This window comes from Nuphar pumila, chromosome 17 (assembly GCF_984573655.1).
Source record: "Nuphar pumila chromosome 17, dmNupPumi1.hap1.1, whole genome shotgun sequence".
In the NCBI taxonomy this organism is placed as follows: Eukaryota; Viridiplantae; Streptophyta; class Magnoliopsida; order Nymphaeales; family Nymphaeaceae; genus Nuphar; species Nuphar pumila.
In genome coordinates, this window is record NC_143265.1 from 82472049 (window position 1) to 82491952 (window position 19904).

The 19904-nt window shown below is 40.8% G+C and overlaps 2 protein-coding genes across 2 annotated transcripts; one reads left to right on the top strand and one right to left on the bottom strand.

Moving 5' to 3' along the window:
- Nucleotides 1-1777: 1777 nt before the first annotated feature.
- LOC149812515 (uncharacterized) lies at nt 1778-2739 on the top strand. The gene is made up of 4 exons (XM_089992777.1): nt 1778-1949; nt 2058-2133; nt 2256-2428; nt 2534-2739. Exons 1-4 carry the CDS (start codon nt 1843-1845, stop codon nt 2607-2609), a joined length of 432 nt encoding a protein of 143 aa, XP_089848903.1. The 5' UTR covers nt 1778-1842; the 3' UTR covers nt 2610-2739.
- Nucleotides 2740-2883: 144 nt separating this feature from the next.
- LOC149812516 (uncharacterized) lies at nt 2884-16423 on the bottom strand. The gene is made up of 7 exons (XM_089992776.1): nt 15807-16423; nt 6327-6444; nt 4992-5323; nt 3769-3885; nt 3566-3691; nt 3380-3475; nt 2884-3304 (listed from the first exon to the last, which is right to left on the bottom strand). The coding sequence occupies exons 1-7, from the start codon at nt 16205-16207 to the stop codon at nt 2947-2949; spliced, it is 1548 nt and encodes a 515-aa protein (XP_089848902.1). The 5' UTR covers nt 16208-16423; the 3' UTR covers nt 2884-2946.
- Between the last annotated feature and the right edge of the window lie 3481 nt (nt 16424-19904).

Consider the following 19904-nt stretch of genomic DNA (forward strand, 5'->3'; position numbering starts at 1 on the left):
AGTTTCGTAGGTGTATTATTTCTAACGTTATGATGTGCGAAAATTGAAAATTTGCACATGTGAGGTGTAAAAGTATCAAAAAAATATTTAAGAACCTACGAGATTCTCCATTTGGTAGATTTGGTAAATTGTAGGGCATTTTAGAAAATATATTATTTTTGTCATATAATACGATAATTTTTCATACATTTTGTACCAGGACGAACACAAGAGTTGCTCATGAAAGTCATTGGGTATATTTATTTGTGCAAGGAATTCACTAAATTAGTTCAACATTGAATTATTCAAATGAAAAATCTTTACACAGTGAATTGATCACAAACCTCACAATTGTCGGTGATACTTTGATACATTCACCAAAAAAAAGGTCATATGTTTTAAATATCACTTATTTTGATATCTTAATATCAATGTGATAGTAATTACTTTTTCAAAATGTTGTATGTATCAATATTTTCATAAAAACAAAAAAAATTCAATTTATCACAAGATTTTTCGAGAATGAGATTTGTGAGATTGGTCACAACCACACCAATTCATAACAATACATGAGAGCGAGAGAGAGAGAGAGAGCATGGAAAAGGTAAATTTTTGTATTAAATTCTCTAAAATATTAATTAAAATTAAACAAGGGCAGCCTAACCCACTATTATACTAAATTAAAATTGGGTGCTTCGACTGTAGCACTGAACTACCATGATAGGTACACATGATTTCCACAAATCTAATCTTCAAAAGCAAAATCAAATATTTACTATTTTCATGTGCTAAAGTTGATTCCAAGATGCTTTATATAAATTTTGAACTACCCTTATCTTCATGAATCGTGAGCTGTTGATTTTCCATCTCTTCTCAATGGTATCGTGATATAGAACCACCATATTTCTCATTAAAAAATTAAAAAAAGTTTGTACAATTAAGGCAGACCAACCTACCGGTATTGATTAAAACACATTAAACAATGTTTGGACAATCAAGGGGCAGACCAACCCACTGTCACAGTAATAGTTTTCTACATAAACCCAAGCCAATAGTCCCCATAAGATCCCAATTGACTTCCACTGAGTCAATCGATTCTTTCCACAAGAAAATAGCTATTTACAAAAGCAGAAAAGGATGGGTCATCAACACGGCCCCTCCCTACACTAAGCAAAATCATTAAATAGATTCATGTGACCCATTGGGGTTCCACCAGTGCAAATGTGGATGGGTCCCATGACGTGCCAAGAGTCTCTTTAAATGCATCACTACCATCATCATCATGCCTAGGGTGTCAATGGGTCGGGTTTAACCTGGACCCTACCCATACCAAACCCTATAGAGTCAGGGTTTGTTGATAAATAAGAAGGTTCAATAGAATCCGGGTCAGACCCAGAGGGTCCGATTAATATATGAAACTGGGTAAGGTTTGTAAACTTTCATACCAGACCCAGATCCGACCCAAGTTCTAACTAAGATCCACAATTTTTTGAGGTGAAAAGGATAAAAAGTATAAATTTACCGGTTATGGTCCAGGTCTGATTCATGTAATCCTTATAAGATCTAAGTATGTTTTGGGTTCGATTGGATTTGGATCCGAACCTGGTACCAGTATATCAAATCAGGTCTGAGTCTGATTCCACTTGAGTCTGAACCAAACCCGACCCGTTGTCACCCATAATCATAATCAAGCCTGACTACCTGGCGAGATTTAAGCCACCCATCAACAGCTACTTCCAGAATTTCCACGAACCGACGCGTTCTCTACGGTCCAATTCCAACTACTCTTCTCCGCCAAGTAAAAAGCTAAAGGAGGCCTCCTTTCATCGATCGTCCAAATAGCAAAAAAAAGGAGAAAGAAAGATGGCAATCGAGATACCCAAAGAGTATGGGTTCGTCGTCCTCGTTATCGTCTTCTATTCATTCTTCAACTTCTGGATGGCCTTCCAAGTTGGCAAGGCCAGGAAAAGGTGCGTAGAGAAGCAGTAGTATAGTACCCAATTTCTTCCCTTTTTAATCACACCTCTCACTCATGGCTAAAAACCCGCACCTCTTTTGGGCTTTCTTTTTTCTTGTAGGTATAAGGTTCCCTACCCGACCCTCTACGCCATTGAATCAGAAAACAAGGACGCTAAACTCTTCAACTGCGTCCAGGTGGGTACCCATGAACATTGATTATTCCATTCTCTTCTTTCTTCTAGTGTGTGTTTCAGGTTCACCCATATATGTATTTTGAGTTGGTTGGTGATGCATTTGTTTGTGTGGTTGTGCTGCAGAGAGGGCACCAGAACTCCCTGGAGGTGATGCCCATCTTCTTTGTCCTCCTTCTGTTGGGAGGCATCCACCATCCTCTGGTGGCCACCGGCTTGGGGATTGTTTACACCGTGGCTCGCTACTTCTACTTTTCCGGCTACTCGACCGGAGATCCGGCCAAGAGATTGACCATCGGGTATGTCGATTCTGAACCAAGTGACGGGGTGGCCTTTTCGCTTCTAGTATATTGGTATGGATCTGATTTTTTTTTTGTTTTTGTTAATTTTTTATATTTCGGCAGGAGGTTCAACTTTCTGGCTTTGCTGGGTCTGATGGTGTGCACAGTTTCCTTTGGAGTCGGCCTTATCCGTGGATGATCAGATCATACACTTCTATCATTTCCCTTCTTTGTGGTTTTCAGTGTTTCTAGTGAGCTCTTTTGTTCTTCTTTTCAGATGTAGTTTGGTTTAGAATGCAATGAAAAAAACGCCAGATGTAGTGTACCAACTTATGTGGTTCTGATTTAACTTTTGGGCATTCATGTTGTGGTATTCTTGTTTCCTTCATTATGATATAATGAGAATACAAGGGTTTATCAATTAACAAGAAGACAAACAACAATAGAGTGTGCCTAATAGTTTCTTGCTGGAAAATTTAAGAACCCCCATTTACAGTCATATACCCGCTTGAACTCATTTCACCATATACCCACTTTTAAGAAGATTGGTAGCTTTTGTTTCTAGCAGATGTTAGTCTTCTTTCTGATGGTGACTTTCGCTTGCTGACAACAAACCTGTTCTCTCCTTCCCTCAAGGGGATGATATCAGGAAATTCCTTCCTTGCTTTAGAATCACTGCCTGCACCATAGTCATAATCATCGTCTTCATCATCATCATTTTCATCTTCTTCTTCAGCTTCCTTCCCTTCTTCGTCCTCATCTCTAGAACCCACCATCCTGGTTCTCAAATTTGGCCTCTTCCATACTTGCTCTTCATACCCTCTTCCTTCACCGGGGCGCTTGGTGTTGCACTTTAAGCAAGCAGTGTTTCTGCTGAAGTTTAAGAAATCACACCTACACAGACAACACAATCTCTTTCATTTAACATCCACACACCGACACAGAGGTAAATGAGGGAAAGATACTAACGAGGGGCAGTCCCATTCTCCTGGATTGAGTGGTCTCTTCCGTGGCCCTTGGCACCTCCGGCAAGTGGTGTTCCGAGAAAAATTCATGAAATTGCACCTATGAATATGAAAACACAAGTTAACCACCTTAGAAGATGATTGCAAGGTCCAGCAGCAGTGATGAGCAAAAGGGATGGAATATAGTTACTGAGGACAAGTCCAATCGCCCAATTTCATTTTGAATTTATCCATTTCCTGATCAAGTTCTCCCTTTGGTCGCAGCCTGTTGCATCTTTTGCAGGCAGTGTTCCGAGAAAAATTCATGAAATTGCACCTACGTAAAAAAAAAAACACAAGTGAACAATCTTCATACAGAATAAGCACATCGTGGAGAAGAGTGAAGATGATTACTCAGGACAAGTCCAGTCTCCTTGCTTCATTTCAGCACTATCAAAGCCGACACTTTTTGGGCCTTCTTCCTTGCATTCTAGGCATCGTAAATTTCTAGCAAAATTCATGAAATTGCACCTGAAATAGTAGCGTGATAGTTCAGATCGAATCATAAGGTAACACATATACTGGAATTCAATCTTCCCCAAGAGGATTGCATAGAAACTTACATCAACATCAATGGGAGGGAAAAAGTCACAGGTGACAGCTTACACAAATGCATGCAAAGATTACAACTGAGGCTGCAATTGATTTATGAGATACTATACCACTGCGGGGGGGGGGGGGGGGGGGGCGTGCGGCCAGCAGGGGGTTTGTGAAGGTGTTGAGTTGAAGACCCCGGATCAAACCCTGCCGGTGCATGGGTGTGCCCGTAACTTCCAGAGGTGGGCCACGTAAGACAGGGTGGTCGTGGAGACCCACCTGGGGTTTCCCTTTACTTCAGTGAGGGTTCCCCGTCCTAAAGAAAAAGATTTATGAGATACTATAGGATCATGCTCCGTAAATCATCAAAATAAAATGTAGTAGGTCAAAGGCCATGTGCGTCAATATTGACCCTTTGATTCCTGGAAGCATTCAGGGCAGCTTAAAATCATAGACGGTCTATTTTAGTTCAACATGAATGAAATTTGAAAACATATGAAAAGAGCACCATGATCAGCAAAAATCTAGCGTTACTTGGAGATGTCTTTATTCTACAGCCCACAAAAATTTTAACATATGGTTGTGCTTGGAGGAGAAACCCACAAGTGCAGAGAAGTGGTTTCCTAGAAGGTCAACTTGATGAAAACCATACATAACAACAATAACAAGAAGCTAACATCTTAGCAAGGTACTGGCATAAAAAACTGCAGGCACAAATGCCAAATTTAGACATGCTGATTCACACGTGACCCAACATCATAGGGAGCCACAGGGACTTGGTGATGGAGATTTTATCAGGAGCTCAGATACCCAATGACCCAGTACAAATGAAACTCAGACCTTAATCCATAAGGTCTGAGTAACATTGGATTCAAGACAACTCATGGCTTACCTGAGTTAATTAAAGTCTAGCTTTCAAAGTCACCTTTATGCTAAGCATCTCGAGGGATGATCTGATATCCGATTATCAAGAGAACATAAAATGGGAACAGAGAACAATGCTTTTCAATTTGATAAAAACCAAAATATAAATAGCTTACTTTGGGCAAATCCAGTCACCCCTCTTCATTTCAATGTTGTCTTGATCAATCTTGCTCTTTGGTTGTTCCTGCCGGTGTGGAAGCTTTGCTGCAGGCTTTGGAAGGGCAGGATCAGGGGGTGCATCACTCATCTCAGTCAGCTCAGCTAGCAATCTTCGTGCAGATGCTTCAATTTCCACCTTATCATGTGACTCATCTCCTGAAATCATGAGGGGATCCACAGCATAATTCAACAATATCCGTACTATATCAACAGTGCGTGCCCCTTCCTCTTCCTTTGCACTTACGTAGGCTCTATCACAAGATCCACGTAAATTGCATGAACTGCATACCTGCAGGTAGAGCAGTAATTGATCTTTCATATGATCTGTAAAGATAGGCCAAAGGCCTAAATCAGTTGACCTTTATTTGATTCTGTTAATTTAGGTTGAGATTTATAGTAATATGTTCAGTTCATGGAATGAAAACCGAATTGTATGGTATACTGCCTCAACCTATGGCATCCACACTCCTAGGGATGGGCAACTCTGGATCCCATAAAAGTTGCTTGATTGTATTGTGAGCACAGTGAGTGAATGTGCCGAGCCTGAGCATGCATGGGCTCGCATCAACTTAGCTCGTATAGTTCCATTCAATCAACAATACATGTTTGTTTAGCATTTTTGAACATCAACACACATACACAGTTTTCATTAAATCAATAATACATGTCTCTTTATCATTTTCATGAGGCACAGCTTAGCCATGTAACTTCATTGCATGCACGCGTGTGCACACACACACACACACACACACACACACACAAGGAAAAACAAGAAGGATGTTGGCCCAATGGTACACAAATAGCTTTACATTAGAGTGGCTAGGGTTCAAACCCTTCGAAGCCTGCTCAAACTTTTTGTGACCTTTCCCCTCTTTTTTAACAAAACCACTGGGTTCAAATTCCATTAAATGGAGCTTCAAAGAGATATTCTAGTTTTATATCAGACTCAAGCTCCAACCTGGTAGACACTGTACAGGGTGAGCAGCCAGAGCTAAGGTTGGCTCACCTCAGCTCAGTTTGCTCTGCTGGTTGCAGCTCCCACACATTAAACACATTCCATATAAGGACTGAAATTAGTCAGCCATGTGAAATTCTTGAATTTCAAACCATGCGGAGCTGGGTTGAGCCACCTACCCACCTAGTAGTTTCTGTAAGCAGGGCAACACGGAAGCTAAAAATTACATGATCTGTGACACCAAACATTTGTATACAAGAGCATGGTGATTCTGGACATTTAATTTGTACTCTCAATCTTGTATGTGGCGGCAAGAAAATAAGGTAGAAGAACTTACTTTGCCTTCATCAAGGTTAACAAATGCTCTTAGCCTCTTTGCAGAATTGACTGGTTTGCGGAATAAATTAGGGCACCCACACTCAACAACTGCTTTAATGTCTTTCTTAGACAGTGATCTGCAATGAACAATGAGGCAGAAATCAATTGGCACTCATGACTCAAATATGAGCAAAAGAAGATTAAATCCAGATGCAAAAGCAAACCAATCACTTGAAAGTATGGAGAGACAAAGTTAGGGAATTACAGATGGAACAAGGTAACACATGCATTAGGGAAAACATATAATGCAAACCGTGCAAAGAGGAAATAAGAGGGTAATTCCTCACATACCCCATGTACCACGAGAACATGGACCACTGTAGGTAAATAGTTATTAGATATGATTTGAATGGTAGCCCACAAGAAGCCATAGTGTCTAGTGGAAAAGCAGACAGCAGATAACAGATGTTCATATTTCATAGGGGTAATCTAACAGGACTCTGTTGGTTATTATAGTTATCAAGATATTTATGGTATATACATGGACAATGGATATGTACAGGACTGAGACTTCTCCCTGAGTATGTTCAGGAAATGATATTCACATTCAGAGATATTACCAGTCATGTTCTATTGGCATGTCCTATGTATCATTCTACTCAGAACTCCAAATCCCTCAAAACTTCACATTTCAAGTCTCCCTATAGCGAGGAGGTATTTGTGATTCCCTCAATTGGAAGGATTCCGGTGGGTCCCTAAATTTCCGATGGTTCAAAATTTGACCATCTTTTACCTATTCATGTGTTTTTGCTGCTCTTTGAGAAGAACCGGCTTTTTATGCTCTTTGTGAACAACCTATTCATGTGTTCTGTGAACTTGTTTTTTGTTGTTCTGATGTCGATAACTCTGCAAGTGATTATTTTGTTGCTTTTTTCATGGCTTATTTTCATGATCACAAGGCGATAAGTGAGTTCCGATAGCGATGTCCTTTGTACGAGTTTGGTTCTTGTGAGATGGTAAGTGAGTCCAAAAGGTGATGTCCTTTGTAACCCATCTGGGATCTTGTGAGGTGGGTAAACCATTTAGTTTGCTCACATGACATTTTTGGCATGAGTAAGGTATTATATGGGTGTTCAACTAGTTGAATTGTCTTCATGCGGTTTCCATAGTGGACGTGTATGTAAGCACCATGGTGCATTTCTCACTTGCTTAGTTGTCAAAGGTGGCGCCTAGGTAGACTAGGTGACCTAGGTGCAGACCGACTGCCTGTTTTATTGCCTAGGCTCCACCTAGCTCGCTTAGGTGCAGACTAGGCATGTGGTAGTTATTGTTAAAATGTATTCCTATTGTATATATATAGATATATAAAATCTACTTAGTTTTGTAATACCCGATAAAGGGTATTTTCACATTTTACGCATATTCCAATAGTTCTTTTTCTTTTTTGTACCGTGTACTTGCCTTGGGGGGGGGGGGGGGGGGGCAATCTAGTCATTGGGCCCCTTCAACGGTCACAATTGTGACCGTTGGAGGGGCTCCAATGACTAGATTGGAGCCCCTCCAAGGGTCCCTCTTTTGGCCCTTATAAATAGGGGTTCTCCCCTTTACATTTTAAGCTTGAGAGCCTCCTTGAAGACATTTTTACATGGTATCAGAGCTTGGTTATTATAGAAGTGAATAGTGTGACACTTCACTTCATCGTGCACCTCGAAAGTCGTGTACTCCTCTCCTTCTTGGATTTTGATGTGAAGACCTCTTGCCTTTTATATCAAGAAGCATACTTCATCAAGTAAGCTCCAAGAAACCCATCTTGTGGTAAGAATTTCTTCTCTCCTCTTTTCTTTTCTTCTCTTCTCAAACGGGGGAAAATGATTCACACTTCTCTCTTGGGTTCAAATTGAATGGCTCAAATTATCATGTTTGGGCCGAAAATATAGAAGCTCATATCAAGGGTAAAGGGCTTTGGGGATATGTCCAAGGCTCAATACCGGAACCGAAACTAAAAATTACTTCGGTTGAAAAAATAAAAATTCTTGAAGGTGAAGAAAGAAATAAAGCTCTTGAAGATTATTCCAAGAAGCATGAGGAATGAGAAATGAGAAATTTTAAAATTCTATCATGGATTTTCTCATCCGTTGAGACAAGGATCAATGCCAACATCATGAAATTCAAAAAAGCTTCTCAAGCATGGCAATATCTTGAAAATATGTATACTTCAAAAGATTTATCTCACAAGTATTATCTTCAAAAAAGGTCCTTGACTCTCCAACAAAATGAAATGACTATTAGAGAATATTTTGTTGAATTATCATCCATTTGGGATGAACTTGCCATGCTTGAACCCAAATAGAATGGTGAAACCATTGAGCTTAGGCATAAGCAATTAGAGGAGGATCGTTTTTTCAATTTTCTAAATGGGCTTAGACCTGAATTCGAACAAATATGATTCTCCCTTTTTTCCTCATTTACTTCCCCTTCTCTTGAGGATGTTATTACAAAACTTAGTGGGGAAGAGACCCGTATCGGTATAAGCAAAAACAACCCAAGTGTTCTTGCAACACCCTCCAACTAAGAAGAAAGTGATGGTGTAAATGTCGTCTCAAGATCGGGGAACAATTTAAGAACTTACAAACCTCCCCACTTCATAAATCAAAATCAAGGATCAAGTGGTCAAAGAGGTAAAAGAGACTATAGCAAGATTGTGTGCCACTTTTGTAAGGAACCGAGACACATCAAACCGGTTTGCCCAAAATGGAAGAAGTTGCTAGCTATGGCTACCACATCTCAACCTCAAAAGGAAGAAAGTTCATCTTCTTCAAATGGCGCTCTTTCCTTATATCAAATTGTGGAAGCACTTCAACCACTTCTCAAGGGGGCAATTTTCGGAGCGGCCACATCCACCTTCTCTCCGCCCGATAAGACTTCTTGGCTTTTGGATTTGAGTGCCTCTTTTCATATGTCTCCAAATATTTGTTCTCTTTTCGAATATTTAAAAAATTCTTCAACTTTTGTTTCAACCGCGGATGACACTTCTCTTGAAATCAAAGGAATCAAAAATTTTGAAGAACAAGGTTTTTTTATCCCTAAAACTAGATTTATACCAAAATTGAATTTAAATTTGTTTTCGGTCTCTCAACTCTCGGACCATGGATGTGATGTAAAATTATCATCTAATAAATGTTGGATACAGGATCGTCGGTGCGGGAAGTTGATTGGGGGAAAGCTCTACAAAGGGAGATCTATACTATGTGGACTTTCTTCGTATTCCAAAGAATCCTTTTTGTAATGTTGTGCAACATAAAAATATTAATGAACTATGTCACATGGGTGCAGGTGCAGGTGCGGGTGCGGGCGCGGGCGCGGGTGCGGGTGCGGGTGCGGGGATTCGGCACTTCCAAAAAACTCGGGTGCGGGGGTGCGGCACTTCCAAAAAACTCGGGTGCGGGGGTGCGGCAAGGGCAAAAATGTATATATATATATATATATATATATATATATATATATATATATATATATATATAAAGGGGGTCAGGGGAACACGCGGGTTTTTTCAAATTTCGCAGCTGACAGACAGCTGCTGTCAGCATAATTTTTTTTAAAAAAAAAATTGCAGCCCATTTGGGCAAATTTTTAAAAAAAAAAATCCAAAAAAAAAATAGACCTAAATGATCCTGGGTGCGGTCAACGCACCCAGGATCGGCTTGACCGCACCCGCGTCGCGTCGACGCGGGTGCGGCACCCTGCTAGCCGAATCCCTGTGACATAGTTAATGAAGTTTGCCTTTTTGTCAAGGACCTATGTTTACTATAAAACCATTTCAACTTGTTCATTCGAATGTTTGGGGACCGACACCCGTTATGTCAAAAGGAGAGTCTGCATATTATGTGATCTTTGTGGATGATTATTCTAGATATTCTTGGATATACTTTCCCAAACATAAACATGAGGTTTTTACAACATTTAAAAACCATCATATGATGTTTAAAAATCATTTTGACAAAAACTTGGAAATTTTTAGAACCGATTCCGAAGGAGAATATCTCTCAAATGAATTTAAGAGTTATCTTGAAAAACATGAGATAATCCATCAAAAATCATGTCCCAAAATACCTCAACAAAACAGTTTGGCCGAAAGAAAACATAGGCACATCATTGAGACATCTAGAACCTTACTTATTTCTCAAAACATTCCAAAAAGATTTTGGGCTGAGGCGGTTCTTGCGTCCGTCAATCTCATCCATCGTCTTCCATCCAAAAATTTAAATAAGGTTTCACCCCTTGAAAATTTGTACAAGAGAGAACCTGATTATAGCAGGTTAAGAATTTTTGGGTGCAAGTGTTTTGTTCTTACAGATAAGAATGATAAACTCTCACCAAAGGCTATTCCATGTACTTTTCTTGGATACTCCGAAACCCAAAAAGGGTTTTGATGCTATGATGTTAAAAATGATAAATTGTATGTGTCTAAAAATGTAAGTTTTCTAGAAAATGTTAGTGGGAGTAAGACAAAATATATAGAATGTCGGTTTAGTAAGCAACAAAATAGTGATGAGAGTATAGTGAAGCTTGGTGAGCAAGAAATACCGGTGGATGACTGTTTCAAATATTTGGGATCTATCATTCAAAAGTATGGAGAAATTGATGGAGATGTAAATCATAGGATAAAGGTTGGGTGGATGAAATGGAAAAGTGCAACTGGAGTGTTGTGCGATCGTAGAATGCCATTGCGATTGAAGGAAAAGTTTTATAGGATGACAATTACGCCCGCTTTACTATATGGTACGGAATGTTGGGCTGCCAAGAGACATCATATTCATAAAATGAGTGTAGCTGAGATGTGTATGCTTAGATGGATGTATGGAAATACAATAAAAGATAAGATTCAAAACGAGGAGATACATAAGAAGGTAGGCGTTGCATCCATTGAAAATAAGATGAGAGAGAATCGTTTACGGTGGTTTGGACATATTCGGCGAAGGCCTAATGATGCTCCAGTTAGAAGGATGGAGAAATGGAAAAATATATTAGTTAAAAGAGGTCGGGGTAGGCCTAAGAAGACTTGGATGGAGATGATAGGAAAGGATATGAATGCTTTGAACCTCACCGAGGACATGGCATTGGATAAAAATGATTGGAGGAGAAGGATTCATGTGGAAGACCCAGAATGATTTTCTTTTTTGGTTCATATCGCCGACCCCAATTGTTTTGGGATGAAGGCGTAATTGTTGTTGTTGTTGTTTTGTATCTATCTATCAAGAGATCGATGATAAAACATACAAGGAGCCTATTACCTATACACATAAAGACAAAAACAATTTTAGAAGTGCAATAGAAAAATATAATGAGCCTAATGAAACCACTACATCAAGTAATGAGAATTCGCAAAGAACAAAGAGAAATAGAAGTCCCCCTTCTAGGTTCATATCCTATGACTCATTCTCTCCTAAACATAGAGCCTACCTTAGTGCCATTCACTCATTCACATAACCAAAAAAATTTGAAGAAGCCAAAAAGAGTGATGAATGGATAGAGGCTATGGAAAATAAATTTAGAGCCCTTAGAAAGGCTAAGACATGAAAATTTCAAGATCTTTCCAAAGGGAAGAAAACTATAGGTTGTAGATGGGTTTTTAAAGTCAAAACCAAGAGTGATGGAAGTCTTGAGCGTTATAAAGTTCATCTAGTTGCTAAGGGTTATGGTCAAGAATATGTGATAAACTATGATGAAACATTTGCTCCAGTTGCACGAATGGTTACAGTTAGGTGTCTTATCATCATTGCGTCAATTAAAAAGTGGAACATATACCCAATGGATGTTAAAAACGTCTTTTTAAATGGAGATTTAAATGAAGAAGTCTACATGGATGCTCTTCCTGGAATGAACTGTCCTAATAAAAAAGTTCTTTGTTTACGAAAAACACTCTATGGTTTAAAACAAGCTCCCAAGGCTTGGCATGACCGTTTTAACAACTTAATGACAGAAAACGAATTTATCTCATGCTATATGGACACTGCCCTGTTTGTGAAGAAATCTGATGCAAGAATTGTAATCTTGCTATTATATGTTGATGAGGTGATGATGTCAAGGGAATAAAAATAATTAAGCATGCATTGACAGAGGATATTTTCTATCCCAAACTAAGCTTGCTTGTGAGGTCATTGACAGGTTAGGTATTACTGATAACAAAATTTGTGAAACACCAGAAGTAGTTGGATCAAAAATGAAAATTAATGATGGGATTCCTCTTGATAACCCCACTCCTTACAGACTTGTTGGATCATTGATGTATCTTAGCATCACCAGGCCCGATATATCTCACGCAGTTCATATCGTCAGTCAATTCTAACATGCCCCTACATCGGTTCACATGAGTGCAGTTCTTCGCATCATCAGATATATAAAGGGGACAATAAATAAGGGAGTCTTTTTTTTTCATCTTCTGAGTTAAATTTAATTGCATATACTGACTTTGATTGGGAGGGTGACCCTAATAATCGTCACTCCACCACTGGATTTTGTATTTTTTTAGGAGAATCATTGGTTTCTTAGAGATGCAAGAAACAACAAAAAGTGTCTCTATCTTCTACCGAAGCCGAGTATCGAGCCATGACATCTACCACCATGGTAATAATATGGATTCGCCGCTTACTAGAAGATATGGGAGTTCACATTCAAGAACCAACAAAGTTATGTTGCGACAACAAGAGTGCGATATATATTGCCAAGAACCATACTTTTTCATGAGCGCACGAAGCATATTGAGATGGACTGCCACTATGTCCGAGAAGAATACTTGAAGAAGGTCATCAATCTCCCATATGTGACATCCGAGTATCTGACTTCTTCACTAAGGCGCTTTGCTCTCCTAGATTTAATTTTCTTCTTGGTAAACTTGCGGTCATCACACCGTAAGTTTGAGGGAGAGTGTTAAAATGTATTTATATTGTGTATATATATATATACATAGAGATACACATACATATATATATATATATATAATATATATATATATATATTAATTTAGGTTTTTCACATTTTACGCATATTCCAATAGGAATATGTTTGTATTTTTTATCTTTTTATTTTCTTTATTTTTCTTTTTTTCTTTCTTTTTATTTTTTATTTTTTGTACCTTGTACTTGCCTTGGGGGGCTCAATCTAGTCGTTGGGCCCCTCCAACGGTCACAATTGTGATCGTTGGAGGGGCTCCAACGACTAGATTGGAGCCCCTCCAAGGGTCCCTCTTTTGGTCCTTATAAATAGGGGTTCTCCCCTTGTACATTTTAAGCTTGAGAGCTCAAGCTCCTTTGCATTTCAATAAAGATATTTATTTTTATGCCTTTATGCATGTGTGTGCTATTTTTATGCCTTTGTGTATAATTATTCAAGTGTTCTTTGGGTGCCTTTGTGCACATCTCTTGTGAGAAATTAGTGCTTGTATGCATATTGTCTCTTTGATGACAATATGCATACAAGCACTAATTTCTCACAAGAGATGTGCACAAAGGCACCCAAAGAACACTTGAATAATTATACACAAAGGCATAAAAATAGCACACACATGCATAAAGGCATTATTTTTTTTAACTTCGTTGACCAGGTTTAGACTTGTCCAAACCTGGTCAATTGTGCCAAGGGCCAAGTGTAAAAGGGGAAGGGTGTAGCCCTTCTCTCTCTCTCTCGATTTGTTGAAGTGAGAAGGAGAAGAAGAAGAAGAAGAGAGGTATATGACACTCTCTCTCCCGGCTTCTCTCTCTCTCTCGGTTTGTTGCAATTTTTTTCCTTCCTTTTTTTCTCTGTGTTTTCTTCTTCCTGTTTTTCCTTCCTTTTTCTTTTTTTTCTATCTTTCGGTTTATGTTTTTCAGTTATATATATATATATATATATATATATATATATATATATATATATATATATATATATATATATATATATTCATATTATAAGAATATATTATATATGACTATATGTAATTATATATGTGTATAGTTTTCGTGTGTACTGCTTTATATTTCTGTTTATCTCAGTTATGATTTGTTTTCTTATCTTTTTCACACACACACACACACACACACACACACACACATATATATATATATATATATATATATATATATATATATATCATGTGTATATTTATATCTTTTATCACGCCCGCACATACTCACACACAGATGCTGATGCACACATATATAACTGTTTTCTGTGTAAATATATCTATTGTTGTTAATTTTTTTGTATACATGATTTTATTTTTTGTATATTGTTTATTTACATTGTTAGTTGTATGGTTTGTTTATTCAATTATTCAGTTATTCTTAATTTTTTTAGCAGGTTATTTAATATAATTGCTTTACAATGTTCAATGACATGTGTTTTGTCTATTGCTTATTGTTGATTTATTTTATATTGTATACATGTTTATTATTAATTTTAGTAGTTTATTTATATATTTTGTGTATTTTTAAAAAATTTTAATAGTGGTATCACCTAGTCTTTTTAGGAACTCACCGCCTACCACCTTTGACAACTAAGCTCACTTGTTCTTTTTTCCATATTTTTTGTTTTTTCATTGCTGGTGGTCCTCATGATTTCTTCTGGAGCCATTGAAGGGGGAGGACCGAAGGAAATATTGCCTACCATTCATTTTTTACATAATGACATGGCCTTCAAACCATTCATGGATTGTAGATTTTTCCAAACATGGTGAGGAATCAGGAGTTGAAAGCCTAAGTCCTTGAAGGAGTTACTTATGCTTCTGAATGACATAGGGAGTCCACAACTCCTTTGAAATCCATTTCCCTTGAAGTCCAGCATTTGTACTTCTTTTGACTCCTTGCAAATCCCTCCAACACTGGTCCCCAAACAGAGCCTTGGTGAGCAAATTGAGCAACACCCTAGACAGTTTACATAATGTTATCGTTGCCTCTAGTGACCGTTTAATGCAATTTCTGTTTTGATAGTTTAACAAAAAGCCACCTAGGCAGCAAAACAAACCAAATTGGAAACATGGAAATATGTCAAACCAAAAACAGCCCAGAACAATTTTTCAACAGCAAGGAACTTAAACATTTGACATCCTCATTCTTGGTATAGCAAGACCATGGAATGGTTGGCATCTAGCTATGTTGTCAAAATGGTGGTGGTCATGTTTTATGATAGAATAAAAGAGAAATACGCCTTAAATGATGGCTATGGAACCTGGAATCAGTCATATGTGTGGTGTGAATGCACCAGTGTATGAAAGGGCTTGATGAAGACTTTGGACTTTGGAGGCATTAAAAAAGAAGGTGCAGACTAGTCTAAGTTGAAGTGAAAACCAATGACTTTTATTGCAGACTCCATCGGAGGAGATCAACATCAAGAAAGTTTATAATAGCATTCTGCTGCAAATCCTATTATACTCCATCGGGGGACAGAGAAATGAACAAGAATAATTTTCCTTCACATACTCAATGGATCAAAAAAGAGGATTGTCATATTTGCTCGGAAGCGTTACCGGAGGATATCGAACCGCTCCCGTGCGAAAATGAGGCAGGCGAGCTTGACGCGATTCGAATCGTCGGGTGCAGCGGCCGCGCCGGCGGGGTCGTCGAAGTAGCCCTTGCTCTTGAGGCGCTCCATGAAGGAGACCCATTCCGGCCAGGGGTGAGAGGGATCGGTCAGGGAGAAGGAGCCGTCGGGGGCATCCTTGGAGTCGACGACGGCGACGGAGCTACTCAGGCGGAAATCGAGTTTCAGAAGGGGCGCTCCGTAGTTTCGGAGGAGAGGGGAGGTCGGGAAGCGGCGGAGGGTGCGTGGAAGCGTCGGGCAAAGTAAGAAGCGGCGAGCGAGCGCCGGCAGAGCCGCCGGAGAGCGGCACCACGACGACCGGAGCAGCACGACCCGAGACGCAGCCATTGGCGCCAGAGACAGAGCACTAGAGCAGGGAAGGTGGACGAACTTGGCTAAAGCTAGGGCTCTCGAAGGGGGCGGATCCTCACCCGAACCTAGGACACTTGTACCGGGTCCGGATCTGCCATTCAATGAGACCTGGTTATCCAGGGCCGGAGGGATAACTACCTTGGGAATAGGGCTCTCAATGGATCGGGTTTGTATATGGTATCTGGTCCAACCCAAATCCAAATACTCGGCTACAAGCATGAGCATAAAAAAGGCCGACTCCAATATTATTGGGGTCGACCCAATTAATATGCAGGTCGGGTTTGAATTATGATTTTTGTTGAATATCCAATCACATACACAGGGTATGCGTCCTTTTTGTTACTAATTTCTAAAATTGCGGGGTCCTCTATGGGTCAAGATTAGGACATACCCAACCAGTTAAGGACCTTGCTAGAGGTCTCTACAATCTTTTAGCGTGAAAGTTTAGAGTTGTTGGGCTATCCTTTTAAGCTCTTTTCTCTTTCGAGACCTGTATTTGGTGCCACTTGTGAGTGTGTGCTTGTTTTTGAGTTTTCACTAAAACACTACACTATTACACGCCTTGTAGGGGTTTCGTCTAACTGGCAGCTAGGTTACAAGTTTAACATAAAAATTACAAGAGCTACTTTCAATTCAGCTCATCAAAGGAGGTTCTCAGTCTCCTTAGAATGCAACAATCTACAAAAGGATGTGTTGCGGCTCTGCAGGTTGCTATCACTGCCTTGCACCGGGGGCACTCAAGTGAGTTGCTGTCAGGAAGCTTGTTGCAGGAAATAGCACCATGAGGTGCGGTATTAGAACGCATAGCAGGAGTCTGCGCGTTGTAGTTGCAAGCTGCAGGAGGCAGTGCACCATAGTAAGTGTGCGCTCCAGGAGGCAGTGCGTGTGTGAAGGGTGTGCGTTGCAGGAGGTGGTGCACGTGAGGTAAATGTGCACGATAGAGATGATGCGTGTGCGGGAGCGGATGCTGTGTGGGCTGCGATGAGTGGATGCTGCTGTAAAAACCCCTCCGGCGAAGTCGCCAGAGGGGATTAACTTAAAAAATAAATAAATAAATAAAAATAAAACGGTTTTCCCAAAGGGGAAAGGGAAAACCGCGTAACGAGTGGGGGTGAGGATAAACCTCACCCCCCATAATCCGCGGAAGAGAGGGGGGGGGGGGGGCGAGGTTATCCTCAGCCCCTCACCTTGCGTGAGGGTTATAAAAACCCTCACGCAGGTCCCCCATTCCGCACCCTGCACAGAGAGAAAGAGAGACTTACCGGCGACGACGGCAGCGGCGGCGACAGCAGCAAGGTGAGTCCACCTTCCCCCATCTTCTTCTTTGTTCTTCTCTGTTGATCCGAACTCAGGAGGGGCCGACAGCCATTGTTGCCGGCGAGTTGCAGTTAAAGAAAAAAAATAAATAAATAAATTTTTGACAGAGATAGAGAGAAAGGGGGGAGGTCGGCCGGCCCCTGTGGCGGCCGACTCCGACGGCCGGCCAACACCGATGGCCAGCCCAGACAGGTGAGTGCAGAGGGAGGGTCGGCAGGGGCCGACCCTCTACAACAGAAATCGGAAGGGGCACAACCCCTTCCGCCCCTTTTATCGAGGGACCGGTTCGGTCCGGGCACCCGGACCGAACCGGGATGGTCTGGGTGCGACCCAGACCGAGCCCTTCGGTCTGGGTCGCACCCAGACCTAGACTTTAAAAAAAAAAAATCTGAGAGAGGCCGGTTCGGCCTGGGTGCGACCCAGACCGAACCGGGTCGGTCCGGGTCGCACCCAGACCGAACCGAGACGAGTTGAGAAAAAAAAATATTGACTTGGGTGAACCGGTTCGGGTCGAACCGGTTCAGACCCAAACCAGTTTGGGTGGACCGATTCGGGTCGAAATGGTTCTGACCCAAACCAGTTTGGGTGAACCGGTTCAAACCCAAACCAATTTGGGAGAAACCGGTTCGGACCGTGTTGGGTTGGATCGAACCGGTTTGATCCAAACTGGGTCTGATTGGATTGGGACGGTTCTGGATCCAATTGGATCAATCTCGGGTCTAGACCTAGACAATCAGAACTGGATCCAGTCAGACTGTCCCGGATCCAGTCAGGCAGGTCTGGATTCAGTCTGACTGCTCTGGGTCCAGACAGACAGATTCAGATCCAGTTTGACAGTCCTGGATCCAGTAGATGACTATTACCGGTATAGCCAACCTAGAAATAGTTGTGTGAAAGAGAGTATTTGAGAATGATAATGAGGGAAATTAAAATATACAAACATGTGTGGTGTATCGAGAATTAAAATAAGACTAGGGGCTTAGAGCCCACTACAGTTGTAAATTGTTGTTTATTTACTTATGATTATTTCTTACTGGGTTGTAGACTCACCTCCATTTTTGTTTAATTACAACTGTAGGTTCCAGGCATTAGATCATTCACTTGTGAGCAACTTCTTCTTCTTCAGCAGAGCATTGGTATCTTTTACTTTCCTTGTCATTGAATAAGATGTAATTGTTTTATTTTATTATGAATGATGAACAATTGTAAGTAAAAAGTTGATTTATGAGAATAAAATGAAAAGTTTTTTTTCAGCCACGTTTTTCTCTGTGTAAGCTTTGCACTCTTCCCTCTAGGAAGTAATACCAACCGAACTCGGACTCCTGAGGTCCCAGATCGGGGTGTTACAGTCGTGGTGCGTGCGGTTTGCAGATGCTGCGGTGCGTGCAGTGCACTAAGCATTGTGTGTTTGCTGCTGCTGAAGGCGTTGCTCTGTCACTGCGCAGACAGTGTAGTGCAAGAGTGTGCGGCAATGGAGTGTTGCTCAGCAAGGGGCTGCAGGCGAAGTTGCGTGAGCAAGGCGGAGGTGTGGTGTTGTGGCTAGGCAGCTCAGCAGGGACTGCAACTACTGTCGCGACACTAATGCTTTGACACACAGGCAGATTGCACCAAAGGCTAAGGATTATCACGATCATGGCCCTATGGAAAGCCTCCACGGCTGCTGCACAAGTCCGAAGGCGTCCAGCCTCCACTGCTCTAGGTGGTAGGCATTCTTTGGTCGAAAAGCCTCCCTAAGCCTGGAAACAATTATGAAAGGCCTCCTGTTGCAGCAGAAGTGCTCCTCAAGTGCGATAGTTGAAGTAGCTCATTCCGGAAGGCACGACACCAAAAGGATAGCAAGTAGTGAACGCTTGTGCCAAATCAAAGTGGAATTGAACTATGAGAAGTCAAGCACTCATCAATTTTTCGAAATGAGAGCTGCGCTCTTGACATCTCTACTACATTGTTTTGTAGAAGATAATCTGCAAACTCGTCGGGCGTGCGATCGCCCGATCTAGGCTTGAAGAGCTAGATCACGGCTGAATTCCAACTCAGTCAGATTTAAACCGACTAGAATTGGCCCAAGGAAAAATGCACAAAGAAACCAAATGCACAAAGAAACCGAATGCACAAGGCACCAGTAAGATTTCTCTCTTCCCAAAGACCGAAGTCCAAATTTCATTCAAATATTCAAAAGATACAATATGTTGGACACGAGCCTTATTTATGGCTGATCAAAACAAAAAACCGAGCAAGAAACCACAACAGTATTTCAACTGCCACAAGTGGTCCCGACCAGCTCAAAGGCACACATACATTGAACCCACCCTACTGAAGTGGCACCCCAAAGGCACGCATACACTGAATCCAGACATGC

Excerpts from the sequence above, each read along its gene's own strand:
- LOC149812515 (XM_089992777.1), top strand. The coding sequence starts at position 1,843 with ATGGCAATCGAGATACCCAAAGAGTATGGGTTCGTCGTCCTCGTTATC. Across the intron at positions 1,950-2,057 it reads GTTGGCAAGGCCAGGAAAAG|GTATAAGGTTCCCTACCCGA; the intron begins GTGCGTAGAGAA and ends TTTTTCTTGTAG. Across the intron at positions 2,134-2,255 it reads AACTCTTCAACTGCGTCCAG|AGAGGGCACCAGAACTCCCT; the intron begins GTGGGTACCCAT and ends GTTGTGCTGCAG.
- LOC149812516 (XM_089992776.1), bottom strand. The coding sequence starts at position 16,207 with ATGGCTGCGTCTCGGGTCGTGCTGCTCCGGTCGTCGTGGTGCCGCTCT. Across the intron at positions 6,445-15,806 it reads GAGCGGTTCGATATCCTCCG|ATCACTGTCTAAGAAAGACA; the intron begins GTAACGCTTCCG and ends TGTTCATTGCAG. Across the intron at positions 3,886-4,991 it reads GGTGACTGGATTTGCCCAAA|GTGCAATTTCATGAATTTTG; the intron begins GTAAGCTATTTA and ends CTACTATTTCAG.